Here is a 20,268-nt window from a genome sequence, read left to right on the forward strand (position 1 = left end):
AATAAGTCAAAACATTACCATAAACGATCATAATTTTGAGGTGGTCAAAGAATTCAAACACCAAGGAACAACAATTACCAGTGACAACACAGAAGAACGGGAGGTTAAAATACGAATACTGGTGGGGTGAATAAATCTTTCTTTGCCGTTCAACATCTAATGAGGTTAAAGCTTCTCAAGACGTGCCAAAATCCAAATGTACAAAACCATAATACGAACAGCAGTGACATACGAAAGTGAAACATAGACATTGAGAAAGAAAGAAATCAATAAACTATTAGTATGGGAACGCAAAATCCTGTGAGTTATATATGGTCCTTGCTGGAACAGTGTGACAGGGAAACATCGTGAGATACATAAAAAGCCAATAGACTAAGATGGGTAGGCCACGTGGTACGGAGGGATGACGATAGACTGATTAAGCAATGGGTTTTGGGAAAAACTAGACAGTAGAAGATAGACAGGACGGCCTAGAAAAAGGTGGAAGGATGCAGTCAGAGCAGACCTGGAGAAGATTGAAATGAGACCATGGGAACTAGTAGCACAGGATCGGAACCAATGGAAGACAATAGTAAACGCGGCAAAGACTCACGAAGAGTTGTAAAAGCCAAAGATGATGTTTCTTACTATTTTTTCTTAAAAATTAGTCAATATAGGACAGAGAAGGGTGGAGCCATCTTGAGGAGGCCTATGTCCGACAGTGGACAAATTTGGGTGTGTGATAGATCTACATTGAAACTATTGTCAACGCACTGCTGTAAATTTTTTTATTTAAGTGAGTGTTCATTATCCATATAAACAAATTAAAACTATTTTTAAAAAGATTGCAGTACAATATTTTAAAGCTAAATGGGCAAAATGCAACTGGGACATCGTGAAATTTTATTGCATTTTTAAACTTTTAAAGAAACTAAGATTATTTGTAATCAATGTTATCAAAGAGTTTATTGAATAAACAGAACGCTGATTGGCTTAATAAACATTTCTCACCATATTGCACAGTAACCGAAAAATGGGTTTGGAATACCGTGGGAACTACTTGCATTAATGTTTTTATTGAGTAGTTACCGAATACACGTTAAGTATCGGATGATCCAGGGTTACCTTTAAAAAAAAAGACGGCGAAATAATGAAATAAATATTCCGCTTGAAAAAGTTACTTAAACGGGATACGAAAACTACAGAGGTAAGAAGTAGTGTATAAAATACTTTCAGTGGAAAAAATTGTTAGGAAACGATTAATGAAATATGAAAACAAAGTTAGCGGAGAATCCGGAGAACACCGATGAGGGTTTAGACCAGGAAGATCAACTACTGATCAAATAAGTATCCGAATGAATGGGAAAAAACATATTTTTTAAATGTGTAATTTTTTTTTAATTCCTAGCTGAGCCCTACTAAAGAGTTAGTGAACCCTCCGAGTAACGGTCTTCCTGTAAGGCTAGAAATTTGTATAGTAATAATTCATAGCACACCAAGACTAAGAACCATGACTTGGCAGGCATCAGGCATCAGCCCTGCACGTGTATCTACCAGGTGAATCGAAAATGCATAGTTTAGGGGGAAAAATAAACTTTCTCCTGTAAAGTTTAAATTAAAGTATGTGTTTGAGTAAGTCATTTAGAAAAAATGTATATGTTACAGTTCAAGTTGATTATCCAGTTGGAGTTGACTCCAACTAGTTGGAGTCGACTCTAACGGCTGGTTTCAGTAAAAGTTGATTATAAATATAAAATGAAGATTTATATTCAACATTTACTAGTAAAAGTAGACTCCAACTAGGAAAAGTATACTCTTCCCAATGCCATTTAGTAAATGTTGATTCTGATTCACACAAACAGCCGATTCTAGAAATTAAATGTTACTGAATATGTTCAAATTAGTCTAGGCTGTATCGTCGCCCCCGTTAGGTAAATTACTCCGATTCGAATTTTTTGCACAAACTTACTCAAAAAGAGGTCCTTATAACAAATCTACTGGGTGCCAGGCAGTACCTTGATCGATAAATTGTTTAAACAATTTTTTTTAGACAAATTAACAAAAATAATTTTTTCACTTCGAATAATTTTTTTTTAGATCATTTGGGTTATTCTGGGCAAAAAAAGGTATTTTGTGATTTTTCTCTAAAATTGATTGTTGTCGAGTTATACGCGATTTAAAATTTGAAAAATGCGAAAATAGCCATTTTCAAAGCTTAATAACTCGGTTAAAATCTATTATTATGAAAGTCAGAAAGTGACCAAACCAAAGTTTATAGCCCCCTCTACAAGATCCAGCAGAAATTTTTGTCACTATTTTATTACTAAGCTGTTATCTTTAATTATTAACAATGAGCGCTAAGTGCGTATTAGGCGGCCGTCAATTGTGAGTGCTAAAGAGATGCACCATTCCGCCGTCCAATGGTGAATCTCCCTCGCACTCACATTGACAGCCGCCGCAATACATGCTTAGCGCTCATTGTTGATAATTAAAAATAATATTTTATTAATGAAATAATGACAAAAATTTCTTCAGCATCTTATAGAGGTAGCTTTAATCTTTGATTTTTTTTAGTTTCTGACTTTCATAATATATTATAACATCGTATGGCATTTTTGCCTTTCGGACAGTTCCGGCGCCAATTACATCTTTAACCCTGCTTCAATTAACTAGTGTCGATGTACACTAGCCCAGGGGGACCGACGGCTTAACGTGCTCTCCGAGGCACGGTGAGACAGCTCCTGTCATTATTGGAAATGAAAATGGTTTGTCTTTGGCAGGGCTCGAACCCACGTGCACTGGCGTATGAGGCCAGCGATTATGCCGTTACTCCACGGCCGCTCGCTCGACTTTCACAATAATAATCTTTAACCGAGTTATTAAACCTTGAAAATGGTTATTTTGGCGTTTTTCAAATTTTAAGTCGCTAATAACTCGACAACAGTCAATTTTAGAGAAAAAAGGCCCAAAGGATCTAAAAAAAATTTGTACGAAGTGAAAAAATTATTTTTGCGAATTTGTTTAAAATCATTGTTTATCGCCAAACGTCACTAAAATCATTCATTATTGTACTCATTTGCCCTCATTTTCGGCAGTAAAGTAACTCTTTGTTGTATTGAAAGAAGAATGTTACTTTACCTGCCGCGATTAGTAACCCGTTCTCAGTAGTTATTGAGATTTTCTCAACTCTCAGTATCCCTATCCAACAGTATCTGCAGACTATGGTCCGAATCAGTCATTAATACTGTGTCGTCTGCATAGCGGATGTTATTTACTCTCTGACCGTTTATCCTGATTCCTTCTGAAGAGTGCGATAAAGAGTTCGCAAATATTACCTCAGAGTAGACGTTAAAATTATGGGTGATAGCACACAACCCTGTCTAGCACCTCGTTGTATTTCAATTGGCCTTGACGTATTACCATTGGTCTTTATGATTGCTGTCTGATTTCAATAAATAGCCTCTATAATTTTAGAATCTCTTTTGCCGACTCCGATGTCGTTCAATCTTTCTATCAAGGTCTTGTGCTTCACCCTATCGAACACTTTCTCAAAATCCATGAAACAGATAAAAAGGTCTGCTTGCTGATCTTTGTATCTTTGTGCCAAGACAGAATATTGCTTCTCGTGTCCCCATACCTTTCCTGAAGCCAAATTTTTCTAGACCGGTGACCTCATCAAATTTCTTACAATATATTCTGTTCTGTATGATACGCAAGAAAAGCTTCAGAATGTTATTTAATAGACTTATAGGCGGAAGTCCTGGCATAATTTGGCGTTCTTCTTTTTAAGCAGTGGTATGAAGACTGATTCAAGCCATATTTTAGGGATAGTCCCTGTATTGTAAACATTATTAAATAGTCCAAGAAGAAGATCTAAGTTTTCCTCGTTGATTAACTTCAATAGCTCAGGTGGTATTTCATCTTTTCCTACAGAGTTGTTGTTTTTTAGTTGACGTAGAGCATATTCCAGTTCGGACTTCAGTATTGGAAGACCTTCGTCGTTTTCGGTATTTAATGTAGGAGGTTCTCTGATGTCATAGAAGAGTTCCTTTATATAGTCTTCCCACATGTTTATTTGTTCTTCAGGGCTTGAAATCAGTTTGCCTTCTGCGTTGATTAGATTATTTGGTCCTTGTGAGTATGTCGTGCCTGTGAATTCCTTGAGTTTCTTATACAGATGGAACTCATCATGTTTTTTATATAAGTTTTCGATTTCTTCACATTGTTCTGTTATCCATTTTTCTTTTGCAATTTTTATTTTTTGTTTAATGGTTCTATTTCATGCTTTGTACATTGCTTTGTGCTGTTTGCATTTTCTTCTTTCATCCATTAAATCCAATATTTCCTCTGGCATCCATCTTTGCTTCCGTGGTCGCTGTTTTGTGAGCATTTCAGTTGCCGTTGCAAGGGCGTGTCTGATTTCCTCCCGAAGGCGAAAGTTAAGGATGTTTAATTATATGAAAGTGTGCTAAAAAACAGTGCGAAAAAGTAAAACCCATTTAAAATACATTGTTACTTCAGACACACTTTAAACCCTTCATATACTGCTATCCATATTTACAATTTTCACACAATAAAACCTTTACATCAGCGGCTCTCAATCTTTTTGAGTCATGTACCATCTAAAGTTTCTTTTATTATATTTCTATATTTTTAGATTGTATAATCAAGACTTACTATGTACTACTATTTTAAGTTTTTGTGTGTTTTGTGTACCACCGCAAATAATGATATGTACCACAGATTGAGAACCGCTGCTTTACATAATATGAGATAGAGTAGATAAAAATTATTTTTGTGAATTTGGTTAACAAAAATTGGTTAAACAATTTTTCGACCGCGGTACCGCGTGACACCCTGTGTATTTGTTATAAGGATTGTTATACGGATGTATTTCTTTGAGTAAGTTTGTGCACAAAATCGAATCAGAATAATTTACCTAACGGGGGCGACGTTACAGACTATACTAATAAGTAGTTGAAACGGTCAAAACAAAGAAACGCACACTCATCAAAAATGCACTTGAGATTCTCGTATATAATCAACATTTACTGAATCGATCCAGGAAGAGTCAACTCCAACTAGTAAAAGTTGATTTAAATTTTTAAAATCAACTTTTACTGCTCGTTTCAGTTGGACTAACTGAGAATCAACTTGAACTGTAACATATACAATGACAGGCGATTCTGAACAACATAAGAACTTGCCAGGCGAGGGGAAAAATTAGGGTTTTTCCTAAAACTATTTTTTTGCATCGAACAAAGTTTTTTTTAGGTTTTTTGAATCATTCCAAGCAGAAAAGGTCTTTAGTGACTTTTCTCTTAGGTTAATAGTTTTTGATATATTAGCGATTAAAAATTTAAAAGTTGCGAAAACGGCCATTTTTAACCCTGAATCGGACATTTAACTGAAAATTTCAATGTTGCCAAGGTAGGTAGATATTCTTTACATTTTGATTGATGAAATCCTGAAGATTTTTTTTGTAATAAAACAAACATACATTTGAGGGATGTACTGATAGAAAGGGTTGATAGATACAAATACCAGAGAACCTAGATTTCACAAAATAATGATAAAACAACATAAATAAGGGCCAGGATAGAAAGAGCAAGAAATGCATTTGTAAAAATGAAAATAATTCTGTGCAATAAAGACCTTAGGCCTTAGACTACAAATTAAAATCAGAGCTCTAGGACTAGGATGTTACGTGTTTTCGATACTACAATATGGACTTGAAATCTAGACAGTGAAACAAGAACAGGTAAATAAGCTAAAGTCAATTGAAATGTGGTGTTACAGAAGAATGCTGAAGTATTGCGAGCAATGGGCAAAGAATACGGAATAATAAACACAGTAATACAATATACGGGACACGTAATGATAGGACAGCGATATAAAATGGTAATATTGGTAATACACTGAAAGATAAGAAGAGGAAAGACTGGAAGGAGTATGGGAAGAAGTAGAATGTGATGGTTGAAAATCTTAAGAAACTTTTTAAATGCAGTTCAATAGAACTTTTCAGCGCAGAGGTAGACAGAGTTAAGATAGTGATGATGATGGAACTCAAAGAAGAAGAAGCTGACTAAAATCTTGAAAAGTGTAAGGACTAAAATTAGACTGGTCAGATGACACCAAGGAAAAACATAGGTAGGTGCTTTCGAAAGGTTCTAGCAAACGACTTTTTTCTATGGAATTTACTTTCAGTAGAAATGTAAATCCTGTAGCAAAACATGTACCTATTACAAGACATTTAGGAATTGTAACATCTCCAATCTAATGTCACAATTTGACGGACGTTAATCTATCTTTTAAAAAAATTATTATAATTGAACTTCAAGTAATAACCATATAAAATCATGTTACTGACACTTGTTACACTTTTATTTAAACTTAATCATTATTTTTAATCACGGTGTTAGCTACTTCTAATTGCAGCAATTATAATAGGTATGTATTGAAAGTAAACTTTATGTTAATTTCTGCACGCACAACAGAGTAACAATATCCTAGAAAACGATAAGCTAAGGTATGTAGAAGTGGAATATTAGTTGATAAGGCCAGTACATATCTCTAATATTAAATTCACTCATCAATTTTAGGCCTAGCCTAACTGATCAAACAACAGGTTCGCCCCAAAAAACTTCCTTATTTGATGAATTGCAGAAGAAATAAGACGGGTTGTAAGAAATAAGACGAGTAATAATAACGAGTTGGCTGATTATGACGGGTAAAATCTAAGGAAAAGGAGTCCTGGTAGACGACAAATATCCTGGCTGAAAAATATTCGCGACTAACGTGAAATTCACACTGAGATTGCAGTACAGTTAAGATATGAATGCGCATTCAGTGTTGCCACAGTTCCTGTGCGACGCTCTTGAGAGAGCAATCAACAACTGGTGAAGATCGACAACCCTGTGCGTTTATTCCCTATTAGAAATGCATTGCCCTACCTTAGCCGTATGCATTCTCCGTGTGAATTTCTCAATAGACCAGGTTAAACACACAGACGCTTTTAAGAAAAGCAGAAGATAGAGATTAATTTGCAATGGTTATACCCAACCTTCGTTAGTGGAGTCTGCACTAGAAGAAGATGGATCTTGAAGCCTACTGCTTTATTCTATCTTCACAAATTTCATTTTATTTTCAAAAATAAAATAATCTTCATAAGCCAACTGGTAAATGGTAATAAAGAGTTAAATACAGATAATAAAATTTACTTACCGCTCATGTTATTGCCATCTGCTTCAGTTGGCAAGATCACATCGGACAAAGCAAGCCCTTAAAAAATCATTACATATTAAGATTAGTATATATATATATATATATATATATATATATATATATATATATATATGACGTGAGTATGATATATGACGAATATATGGTGGCATACAAGAACGAGGTTTGTGGCGCAGGCGTTACAACTTTGAGTTGAATAGAAATTTTGGAGAACCTGACGTTGTACAATTCATTAAGGTAGGACGCCTTAGATGGATAGGTCATGTAATCAGGCGAGAGGAAGATGCCATAGTCAGAAAAGTTTTTGACCGAAGAGGGCCGATGGGACAACGAACAAGAGGAAGACCGAGACTTAGGTACCAAGACAACCTAGAAAATGATTTGAAATCTATTGGAATTAGAGCATGGAGAAGAGTTGTCAGAGACAGGGGCGAATGGAGGATTGTTCTGAAGAAGGCTTTGGCTCATAAAGAGCTGTAACGCCACTGATGATGATGATAATGATGATAACAATATGTATTAGTATGCAAAAGCAAAACAAAAACTGACAGAACGTACTAAAGTAATAAACAAAGATTCAAACCTTGAAATAATAAATCAAACTTTAACGAATACTACAATATCAGTGGCAAAATAATCGACCCATAATAAAACAGATAAAAGTTCAAAAGGAAACACAAGATTTAATGAAAAAAAAAACAATAACTTGTGCAAGACAAAAAAAAATAGAAATAACAGAAAATAACAAAATAATTAAAAAAAATAGGGAAGACATGAGGAAATACAAATCAACAAAGATATACGAAATACCACAAGAAAAGAAAGGTATACGAGAGTGGAAGAAGAAAACAAGCGAAGGTAGAAATGTAATTACTAAAAATTAATTACTAATGAAAACGAGGAAATTACAAAAAATCAACAAATAACCAACTTAGTAGATAAGGCTACCAAACATTATACGAGTCAGAAGCAAAACTTCCACCAGGTACCTAAGTTGAATAACATAGAAAAATAGTAAAAAATGTTGGATCTGAAGATATACCAGATATAACAGAGGACGAAATAAGAAACGCAATGAGCACAATGCGAAATAAAAAAATGCTAAAAATTATATTTAACAAATGTATAGATATTAGTGAAGTACCCACAGCTTGGTTAAAGGGGCTATCCTAGTTTAAAAGTAGAGAAATTCATATACTTTTTTGGAATTTCTAAAATAAAATGTACTGTACCAATTGTTTTGAAAATTTGCATGAGCATTTAATATAAAAAGAAGTACATGTGAAACAATTTTCATAAAAAATATTGAAAATTAAACGATTTATGCTCCATCTACTGGCACCAGTGGCGGATCCAGGGGGGGCGATGGGGCGATCGGCCCCCCCTCTCAACCCAAGTGATTTATTTTTTTTAATTATAATATAAAGATTACAAGAACATTCATTTATTTTTTCAAATGGATTATACAGTTTTAAAATTACAATATTATATGAATTATGAATTACATATAAATATATTTTATTAGTATGGGCACAGTATGTATGGGCTTGGGTAAAACGGGCCAGGGACGCCAGTGTTTTTGGAAATGAGTAATTTATAATCCTTATATATTAAGAATTAAAAATGATCACAATAAGCATATTTAAAAAAATATGTAATCCTATATACTGTGAACGCATACTTAAGCATATCCACGTATAATTATAAAATCGTTTGGCAGATAACAGATTCGCCGAAAATCTCTCGAAAATTGCGCGCCTAGCAAAAACTATATTAATTCGCCGAAAATATAAATATGTTCAGACGCCGCGCCGATTTAGCTGACCACGAAAAAAGAACACCCTTATTAATTATTAGTAATTAGTCAATTAGTGTATTTTTGGTATTGATGCAAGTAACAACTCTACTGATTCGTACAGATCTTAGTTTGTAAAATGTTAGCGTGATTAATAGTATTTTCAGTTTATTCTTCTTTTTTTATATTAATATAGTTTGTCAGAAGCTTCTACCGAGAACTTAAAAAGTAAAAAATTCAAATTTCGCAATATAACTGATTATTTTTTAAAAAATCAACGTAATTTGGGTAATAATATTAATAGTAATTATGATAATAAATATGTACAAGGTACATCTTATCAGATAGATCATACTATGTGACCTACTGATCTTGGATCAAATTTTTAAGTTCTGAGAGCATTCAAAACAAGTCATGCGATTTTTCAGTGTGTCCGATAAAAATCAACGATGATGTAGTAAATACCAATTCTACTTTCGAGAGTTTTATGAAAAAAGGTATGTCTTATATGCATGAAATGTATGTCTTATATATTATATAAGTTTATTTTATATCACGTTTGACAGAAGTATTTCTACACGAGTACGATAGATAGTCATTTATGTCGCGGGATGCAATCATCCACATTATAAAATTATGGTAATAAATTAAATTTTAAACTTCGTATGGGAAAGTACATCATGTGACACCTCATTTAAAAGCTTTTGAGATACTGATTACAAAAATGTATAGGCAATACTTGTGCAAAATGTCGGTCCAATGCTTTTTAAATGCATTCATGTTTTTATAATCCTGAGAAAACTAATAAGTATTTTTGAAAAATTTAAACGCAAAATGCAAGATTACATTATTACCGAGGGTCGAAAGTCCCTGAAAACTTCTATAATGTTTATTTTAATAAGTTACAGGGGTGAAAAAAAGAGAAAATTGAGTATGATTTTTAACACGTTGACGGACAGTGCGTCAAATGTATAAGCAAGTGTTGTGACACTATATGTATTTTGCAAAGTAGAATAGGGGAAAATGCAACGTCTATAGACGTTGTGTCACATTACATCAATGGAAATTAGACGTCTATAGACGATCTGTCCGTCAGCGTGTTAATTTAAAATATATCATTCAAAAGAAACTTTTTGTTTATTTTAATGGACTTGTGGCCCTCGGTAATGATGTAATATTTTATTCTGCGTTTAAATTTTTCAAAGGTTCTCGTATTAGTTTTCTCAGGATTCGAAAAAAAAGTGCGTTTAAAAAGAATTTGACCAAAATTTTGCGCATGTACGTATTATACATTTTTGTAATCAGTATTTCAAACGATTTTAAATGAGGTGTCACATGACGTACTTTCCCATTACGAAATAAAATTAAAACTAATATTTCGACATGAATTTTTTTGCCTTGAAAAAAGTAAAGTATTTTGATTTTTTGAAAATTACATTCGGTTAATTCATTATTACATTTCCGAAACTACTGTAAGTTGTTAACTTATAAAAGTCTCATTTTGTAGGTTTTTTTAAATTTCAATGATAATTCACTACATATATTTATTTTTATTTCATCAAATTTATATATAGGGTGTCCCAACCCAAAAGTAGCGAAACCGTTGAGTATTTCGCGAAATGAACATCGGATCGAAAAAATGAAAAATATGTGTTCAATAATTTTTAAAAATCTATCAAATGATACCAAACACGACCCCCTACTCAATCCCTTGGAAGTGGGATGGGGGTAACTTTAAAATATTTAATGGAGACCCCCCAGTTTTAATTGCAGATTTGTATTTCTAAGTAAGCAACTTTTATTCGGAACATTTTTTCGAATTCTGGATAAATGGCGCTATAATCTGAAAAACGATTTATCGTGATACCATAGGTAATTTATAGAAATTGTTTAATATCTATAGTAGAAACACACTCTCAAATGAAAAATCAAAAAACACAAGTTGAATATTTTTCAAAATCCTATCGAATAATCGAATGCCACCAAACACGATACAGTGTCATTCGATAGGTTTTTGAAAAATATTAAACATGTGCTTTTTAGTTTTTCATTTGGAAGTGAATAGAAAAAATGTCTCGAATAAAAGTTACTTACTTTTACGTAAGGAATCCAATTCTGCAATAAAAACTGTTATGTGGGTTTCCAATTCGATTTTAAAATTGAGCCCCACCCCACCTCCAGGGGTTGGAGTGGGGGTCGTATTTGGTGTCATTCGATAGATTTTTAAAAATTAATGAACAGGTGAAAATATTACACCTCATGGACAGAAGGAGGGAAAATAAGAATATTCCCGAACAATATAAAGAACTGGATAGAACTGTCAGCAGAAAGATAAAAGAATCCAAAGAGAAATGGTTACAAGAAAAATGTCAAGAGATAGAAGAGCTAGAACGAAGACACGATAGTTTTAACATGCATAAAAAAATTAAGGAGTTTTCTTATACTTACAAGAAAAAACAGTTTGGTAAGTTAATAGACGAGAACAACAAACTTATTGTAGATAAAGAAGAACAGTTACAGACTTGGGCAATTTACATAAAAGATTTGTTTACGGATTATCGTCATATTTCTACGAACTCTCTTGATCTGAATGGACCAAAAATATTGAAAAGTGAGGTGATAAAAGCTATAGATCAAACGAAAGATGGGAAAGCAACAGGATGCGATGAAATACCAGTCGAATTTTTAAAAGTTTTTAACGAGAACAACATGAATGTAGTATTGAAACTGTTCAATAAGATATACGATACTGGTCAAATTCCATCGGACTGGCTGAAATCTACATTTGTGCCCCTTCCCAAGAAATCCAATTCTAAGACGTGTAGCGAATATCGCCTTATAAGTTTAATGAGTCATACCCTTAAAGTATTCTTGCGTATTATCCATTCCAGAATACGAGCAAAATTAGAACACAGCATAAGTAAAACACAGTTCGGTTTTAGATGCGGTTTTGGAACTCGAGAGCCCCTATTTGCAATACAAGTCTTGATTCAAAAATGCCTGGATCAACAGAAAGATGTTTACGCCTGTTTTATCGACTATGAGAAAGCATTTGATACTATCAAACATGACAAACTCATAGAACTATTACATCTTTCAGGACTTGACACTAAGGACATCCAGATTATAAAAAATCTATATTGGAATCAAACAGCCCACATAAAGAATGGACATATGGTGAGTGAAAACATAACCATTTCTAGAGGGGTTAGACAGGGCTGTATTCTTTCGCCACTGCTTTTCAACGTGTACACGGAACAAATATTTCTAGAGGCACTAGAAGAGTACAATGAGGGCATCAAGATTAATGGCGTACCAATAAGTAATTTTCGATATGCAGATGATACTGTTATACTAGCCGATAACATCGAAGATTTACAGATGATGCTAAATAGAGTAAATACAACTGGCAACCAATTTGGACTGAAGATCAATAGAAAGAAAACTAAATTTATGGTGATCAGTAAAAAGAACATTCATCATATCGACCTGAATATTGAAGCCGAACGTATTGAAAGAGTACACCGATTTAAATATCTGGGATATACAGTAAATGATAAGTGGGACCCAGACGTAGAGATTAGGATCCGAATTGAAATAGCAAGATCCAAATTCATAAAAATGAGAAAGCTCTTAAGCAACCGCAACCTAAGCGTTAACCTCCGATGGCGCGCCACAAAATGCTATGTACTGTCTACGCTACTTTACGGAGTAGAAGGGTGGACGTTAACAGCAGCAACTATAAAGAAGTTAGCGGCTCTAGAAATGTGGCTGTATCGACGCATACTGAGAATTCCTTGGACAGACAGAGTGACCAACACAGAGGTATTGAGACGAATGGGTAAAGAGTTGGAATTGTTAACAACTGTTAAAAGGAGGAAAGCGTCATACCTGGGCCATGTGTTCCGTAATGATAAGTACAGTCTGCTACAGCTATCGTCGAAGGCAAGATTGAAGGTAGAAGAGGTTTGGGCAGGAAGAAGAAATCCTGGCTGAGAAACTTGAGAGAATGGTTTCAAATACCAGAAGCTGCGAACATAATACATGCGGCACAAAAAAGAGAAACCTATCGTTTGATGGTCGCCAACCTTCGGTAGAAGACGGCACATAAAGAAGAAGAAGAATGAACAGGTATTTTTCAGTTCTTCGATCCGATTTTCATTTTAGCCAATCGGCCCCCCCTCTTAACGATGCTGGATCCGCCGCTGACTGGCACCGTGAAAATAAAAACATAGCTCCACTGCTGCAGTGATTGATTGGGACTAATAGAGATCTTAAAACATAAAATTTCAAAGTTATTAGGTATTGAAATATAAGTTATTTTCTATACCATCAACTAGGGGTTTTTTTATCGAATAAAAAATGTCAATTTGGCGGTTTTTGAAAATAAAAATGTTTTAATTAGTTAATTAAAAAAAATTGAACACTTCGTCATTTTTGCAAATTTTATTATTTTTTAAAAATCCTAGTTGATGGTATAGGAAATAACTTATATTTCAATAATCACTTTGAAATTTTATGTTTCAGGATCTCTATTAGTCCCAGTCACTTCAGCAGTGGAGCTGTTTTTATTTTCACAGTGCCAGTAGATCGCGTATAAATCGATTAATTTTCAATATTTTTTGATGAAAATTGTTTTACATATACTTCTTTTTATAATAAATGCTCATGCAAATTTTCATAACGATAGCTACAGTACTTTTTCTTTTAAAAAATCACAAAAGAAGTATATGAATTTCGCACTTTTACACTAGGAAAGGATATACACTAGGATAATACTGATATTATTAAAGACTTTGCAAAAAGAAGATAAGACAAAAAAGCAATTTAAAAACATAGAACAAGCCTAGATAAACAAAGAGGTAACAAATTTATATAATACAAAGTATTGTGATATAAAGAAAGTTTACTTATAGGAGAAACAACAGAAAATTAAACAGATGAGCTGAACACTTCAAAGATCTGATACAGACCATCAAGAGGAAATAGAGAGAAATTAGGATTGGCACGAAGATGAAGAGGGGACGTGCGAGGAACCAACTTTGAATAAACTCCAAGAAATACTAAGAGACCTAGAAAATAACAAAAAGGCATGAGAAAGTGGTATTCCAGCTGAGATTTTTAAGGAATGCGACGCAAGACTGAAAGAAAACATATTCTGGTTGACATTAGCAGTTTGGGAAAAAGAAAAAATGCCGAAACAATGGGATATGGGATAGCGCTCTTATTTTATCTTAGCTATAAAAAAGACGATAAAACGGAGTACGAAAACTATAGAGGTATATTAGGTAAAATACTTGCGATAGACATTCGAAAGGCATTCGATTTCATAGAACTCTGGGCCGTATTAGAAGGAATGAATAACGCAAGGATTGATTCCAGCTATAGAAGACTAATAAAATACATAATATACGACAATGCAACTACGCAAATAAATGTATCGGAAGGTCCAACAACAAGCAGAATACGAACGGAGAGAGGAGTTAGACAGGGAGACACTATCTCTCCAAAATTATTTACTCTTACATTAGAATAGTGATGAGCGAGACTTGTCTTGGTCTTGCGGTCTTGGTCTTATTCAACTCAGTATTAAAAAAAACAGGACTATTTTCAATAAAAGGAATGGTGCATAGTGTACGCTGATGATGTGATGATACTAGCGAGACAAGCGAAAACCAAAAATTATCCAGAAAAAGTTTTCCAGAAATTTGAAGAAGAAGCGAAAAGATACAGACTATCAATAAACCAAATAAAAACGTATGTTCGTAATACATATATGAAACTGAGAGGGGACATAATAAATTAATAAATGATAGCAAATACATATATCAAAATGAAAGGAGCAGAGGCTGCCTATAGTCTTACAAAAGTGTTATAATTTGAATAATTAGGAGTAAGCACAACAAACACGGGAATACAGAAAAAGAGTAAAGAGAAGAGACAAACGATTATTGAAGGGCGATAGGATCATTAAATTCAATACTGAAAGCAAAAGATTTGTCAAGAACAAGAAATAAGAGACAATAATCAGGCCCACAGTGTTGTACATCATCGAAACATGGATTATGAACCAGCAGAAAGAAAAGAAAGTGGAGATCTATGAAAAAGAAGTGCTCAAAAAAATCTTCGGCGGAATACAGACGGCAGATAATATTTGTAGAAGACGAATAAATAAAGAAATAATAAGGATGTATGAAAAACCAATCATTAGGGCAAAAATACGAGCCGAAAGAGCTAGATGGCTTGGTCACACTATACGAATGTAAGAGAATCAAAGGTTAAAACAATATTAAAGGAAGGAGACATGGGGAAAAAGAATGTCCAATGAAAGAATGTCCAAAGAATAAATCGTTGAAGGCAGTGCCTGCCTAAAGCAAGACTTGTCAGAAATAGGCGTGAGAGATAGAAGAGAAAAAACAAGGAGCCGGAAAAAATGGATAAAAATAAATAATAATACACTAAGCATCTTAAAAATGGGACATTTTTGATGACTCGTATTTCCTAAACCTGTTATCCGATTTGAGTGATTTTTCTAGAATATTATATCTTTATTCTTCAAGAATGTCGATGTAATAATATTATTGCTAAAGACGTAAGTGTCATTGTATACCGGGCGTAACAATGATAGTGTGTTTTTTCCTCAAAGTTTAGAACACCCTGTGGAATATTCTAGCCTATATAAAATATTGAAATTAAAACTGAACTGTAGCATTAGGCTTTCTTAACATTTTGCTTTTTGATTTATTCACTTATCTTGGATAATAAAAAAGTTAGGTACTTTAACAACTAGTAATGTTATTCATCAATTCAGGGTGTTTTTAAATAAGTGCGACAAACTTTAAGGGGTAATTCTGCATGAAAAAATAATGACCATTTGCTTTATAAATATATGTCCGCAAATGCTTTGTTTCCGAGATACGGGATGTTGAATTTTTTCTTACAAACTGACGATTTATTTATTCCTCTAAAACTGGTTGAAATAGGCAAATGAAAATTGGTAGTTTTTAAGAGGTAGTTATTGCGCATTTTCTTGACATACAATTAAGAATTTTTTATTCACCATTGGCGTTCATAAGGGTATAAACATTTTAGATACATCCCGTATGCACGCCAATGGTGAATATAAAATTCTTAATTGTATGTCAAAATATGCGCAATAACTACCGCTTAAAACTTAGCAAATTTCATTTGCATATCTCAACCAGTTTTAGAGCAATAAATAAATCGTCAGTTTGTAAGAAAAAATTCAACATCCCGTATCTCGGAAACGAAGCATATTTGGACATATGTTTATTAATCAAACGGTCATTATTTTTTCATGCAGAATTGCCCCTTAAAGTTTGTCGCACTTATTTAGAAACACCCTGTATTGATGAATAACATGGCTAGTTGTTAAAGCACCTAACTTTTTTATGATCCCACGTAAGCGAATGAGTGAAAAAGCAAAATGTTAAGAAAGCCTAAGGCTACAGTTGAGTTTTAATTTCAATATCTTATATACGCTAGAATATTCCACAGGGTGTTTCAAACTTTGAGGAAAAAACACACTATCATTGTTACACCCGGTTAATACAATGACACTTACATTTTTAACAATAATATTATTACATCGATATTCTTGAAGAATAAAGCTATAATATACTAAAAAAATCACTAAAATCGGACAACAGGTTTAGGAAATACGAGACATCAAAATTGTCCCATTTTTAAGGTGGGGCGTTAATTTTGATGCTTAGTGTATAATAAATAATAATAAAGAAAAATTATTAAATAAATAATAATAATTAATAATAAAAAATAAAATAATAAATAAAAAATATAAAAATAATAAAATATTAATAAAATAAATTAATAATAAATAATAAGTTTTCGAAGCCAGTGACCTAATAGCATTACATTAAGTCAATCAGAGCGAATTTAATAAGACTAAGTGGTTTTAGAACTAACATAATATAAACAAACTCAATGTTAGTGACAATAAAATATATATTTTTTAATTAGAGTGTATTAATATTTTACTTTTAAAAATCCTGCTAAAAATCAAAATGTTAACTACATTCGTCTTTAACTTAAATTTTCGTCCACTATAAAATATAACATCCACTATAAATAACGTAAACTCAAAACTATTAAACTATGTTATAAATAAAATTAAATTTGTAAACAAACTCAAAGAGTACCTAAAATTGTTGACCAATATAGGAATTTGGTACCACCAGCGTAGAATAAATACCTACTATTCCTTAAAAAAATAAATTTATATAAAGTAGGTACTTACCAAAAACAATAATAAACAAAATTTTATTGCACATCTTGGTAAGTACTCCGGATAGTACTCCACAGTTAGTTGATTCAACTTGTAGTATACCGAACCACGGAATGTCAATATACAACCCAGCGCGTGAATGAGCTTAAAACCAAGGTGGGAGCAGTGGGAGTCTAGCATTCGCTGGTCAGAAATGCAGTGATGGGAAGGTGCTACCATGATGCCAGATTGTTTAAAGTTTCGAAGATTTCAATAAAAGAAGTACCTAATTAGCCCGATTAAAGAACAAAAAAATAAAGGAAGGACGAAAATTTGTAGATGAAATTGTCTATTATTATATAAGAAAAAATCTACAATTTTACATCCCCTCCATTTTACAAAAAAGGGGGAAATACCCCCTTCTCGGGGGTGTAAAGATATACCTTCAAAATAAGTCTGGAATTGGATCAAATAACTAATTCTAAGCAACTTTTGTTCCACAGAGTTTTTTCACTAAGTCCATACTTTTCGAGATATTTGCGAGTGAATGTGTTCATTTTTAACAAAAAAAAAATACATGTTTTTTGACGTTTTTTCGCAAATAACTCAAAAAGTAAGTATTAACCAAATAACGAAGCACTTTTCGGGGAAAACTCATTAAAACTTTTTTAAATTGTTTAAAACAAGGTTTATTTTTGTTTTTTTTTTTAACTTCTACTTCTAACGTTAAAAGTAAGTGAGTTACCCTCAAAATATTGTTGGCCCTTTTTATTTTTTGGTAAAAAGAATTGCGAAAATCACCCCCAATTAGCATCCCAAATAAAATTAATCGTTACCGCTGCACAAGTTACTTTACTTATGTATTGTTTAAATGATCTATAAGTTTCTTTCTTAAAAAAGTTGTAATGAGTTTTCCCTGAAAAGTGCTCCGTTTTTTGGTTATTTCAAGTTGAAATATTCGATTTGGAATTTGACGAATAAGAACCTACTTTTCATTAGCTACAACTCTGCTTCTACTGGGTCTAGAGACTTCATGTATGCCTACACCATTTTTTCATTTTTTTATAAGCTATATATTTGTGCTAATACTTTGTTCGATAAAATATTTACTTTTTGAGTTATTTGCGAAAAATCGCCCAAAAACATGTTTTTACTTTATCGTACTATATACGTAGTATAGTATAATAGATAAAGTTATAGGATCGTGCAAAAATTTTTTTTTCAGATTTCACTTTTTTTCGACGTTTTGAGTCCCCCTGAGTCTAAAAAGCAAATAAAAAAAACATGTCGGAAGTATGTACGGTCGTACGTATGTCGCCACCGCCCAGCAAAAACTACCGGACCGATTTTGATGAAATTCGGTATGACTAAGTTTAAGAGAATTTTGTCGAGAAACTAAGCTTTTAAAAAAAACCTCCCAAAGGGGGGCCGAAATAGGGGGGTTATTTAGGACCCATTTTTGCAAATTTTTACCGAAATGGATGAAATTCAACTTAAAGTAAGCTCATCAATAGGTAAATAAAAATACGGAATTTGACATTTCCAAATTCAAAATGGCGGCCAACATGGCCGACCGCCCACCCGACACATTTCCCTACCTATCTAAAAACTTGTTTAAGATAAGTTTAATTTGAAAACGTCGTTATATAGCCTAAAGATGGGACTATAAGAAGGATGTTATCGTTTTTCAGAAAAAGTTAGGGGTTGCCTATATTTAAGGGGTCAAAATTTGACATAAATTTGAACTCGATTTTCTCAAAAGTGGCTCCAAGGAATTTTTTTATTTTTTGATATGTTTTTGATATCCTATCGGTAAATTGAATGACATTAGTCATATTTCTAAAGTCCCCATAGGAGGGGAGTTATGAATTTTTTATAAAAAAATATTCGAGTGCCCGTAACTTCCTTCATAATAGAAACTTAAATTTGAAATTTTGCAGACATATATGGTACTTTATTATCTATTATCACAATAAATTTTACCAAAAATATGGCTTCCGGTTGAACCGGAAATAAATAAAAAATCATCTTAATTTTTTTAGATACCTCCCACATAACAATTTCATGTTCTTAGTAGATTCATAGAACATACTTTTCAGAAAAAGTATATACTTAGAATATGCGTAATTACCATTGAGAATGTGCAGAGCACATACTGAGTATATACTACATTACAGTACTTAAACGTTCTATGTATATACTTAGAATGTACTACCGCACTTCTTTTCAGTATATACCAAGAACATACTTTTTAGAAGATTCTAAGGAGGTGCTATAAACCTTCTATTTATATACTTAGAATGTACTATCGCACATATTTTTAGTATATGGGAAGAATATTCCAAGGAAGTGCTATATACCTTCTAGTTATATACTTAGAATGTACTATGGCACATATTTTTAGTATATGGGAAGAATATTCCAAGGAAGTGCTATATACCTTCTATGTATATACTTAGAATGTACTATCGCACATATTTTTAGTATATGGGAAGAATATTCCAAGGATGTGCTGTATTTCTCAGAAGTATGTTTTCAACATCACCCAATTTCATCCTATAGCTACCAAAGAATACTAACACACCCACTGGGTGTGTTAGTATTCTTTGGTTCTACTAATATATTATATTTACATATTCTAATTGCATATGAGAATGTAGTTATTACATTCTACAATATTACGTAAAAAGTAAGTATAAAATATATAAACTTTAGTTAGTTATATAGGTACCTATGTATAATAAATATTATATGGGTAAGTAGCCTATATATAAAATATAAGTAATATAAAATATTTAGTTATTATGTGCACATCAAAATAAAAATTCTGCTTATATAATTATATAATAGCCAAATATATATAATATGTATGTAAATTACTAAAATTATAGGTATCTATATACATTATACATACTTTTACTTACTAGGTATTTAGGAAATATTGAAGTACCAATATGAATTTATTATTTTCAAACTGCTTTTTATGTTCTTAAAAATGTTTTAGTCC

General features: G+C 32.7%; 1 protein-coding gene across 1 annotated transcript in view; it reads right to left on the minus strand.

The window, feature by feature from the left end:
* The window catches only part of LOC126878495 (uncharacterized), a 66,484-nt gene extending 49,073 nt beyond the window's left edge, over nucleotides 1-17,411 (minus strand). The window contains exons 1-2 of the mRNA XM_050641245.1: nucleotides 17,295-17,411; nucleotides 7,204-7,260 (exon numbers count right to left, since the gene is read on the minus strand). Coding sequence (XP_050497202.1) covers nucleotides 7,204-7,260; nucleotides 17,295-17,328 — 91 coding nt within the window. The 5' untranslated portion in view covers nucleotides 17,329-17,411. The remainder of the gene's footprint in view (nucleotides 1-7,203; nucleotides 7,261-17,294) is intronic.
* Between the last annotated feature and the right edge of the window lie 2,857 nt (nucleotides 17,412-20,268).

Source organism: Diabrotica virgifera, chromosome 10 (genome assembly GCF_917563875.1).
Source record: "Diabrotica virgifera virgifera chromosome 10, PGI_DIABVI_V3a".
NCBI lineage: Eukaryota > Metazoa > Arthropoda > Insecta > Coleoptera > Chrysomelidae > Diabrotica > Diabrotica virgifera.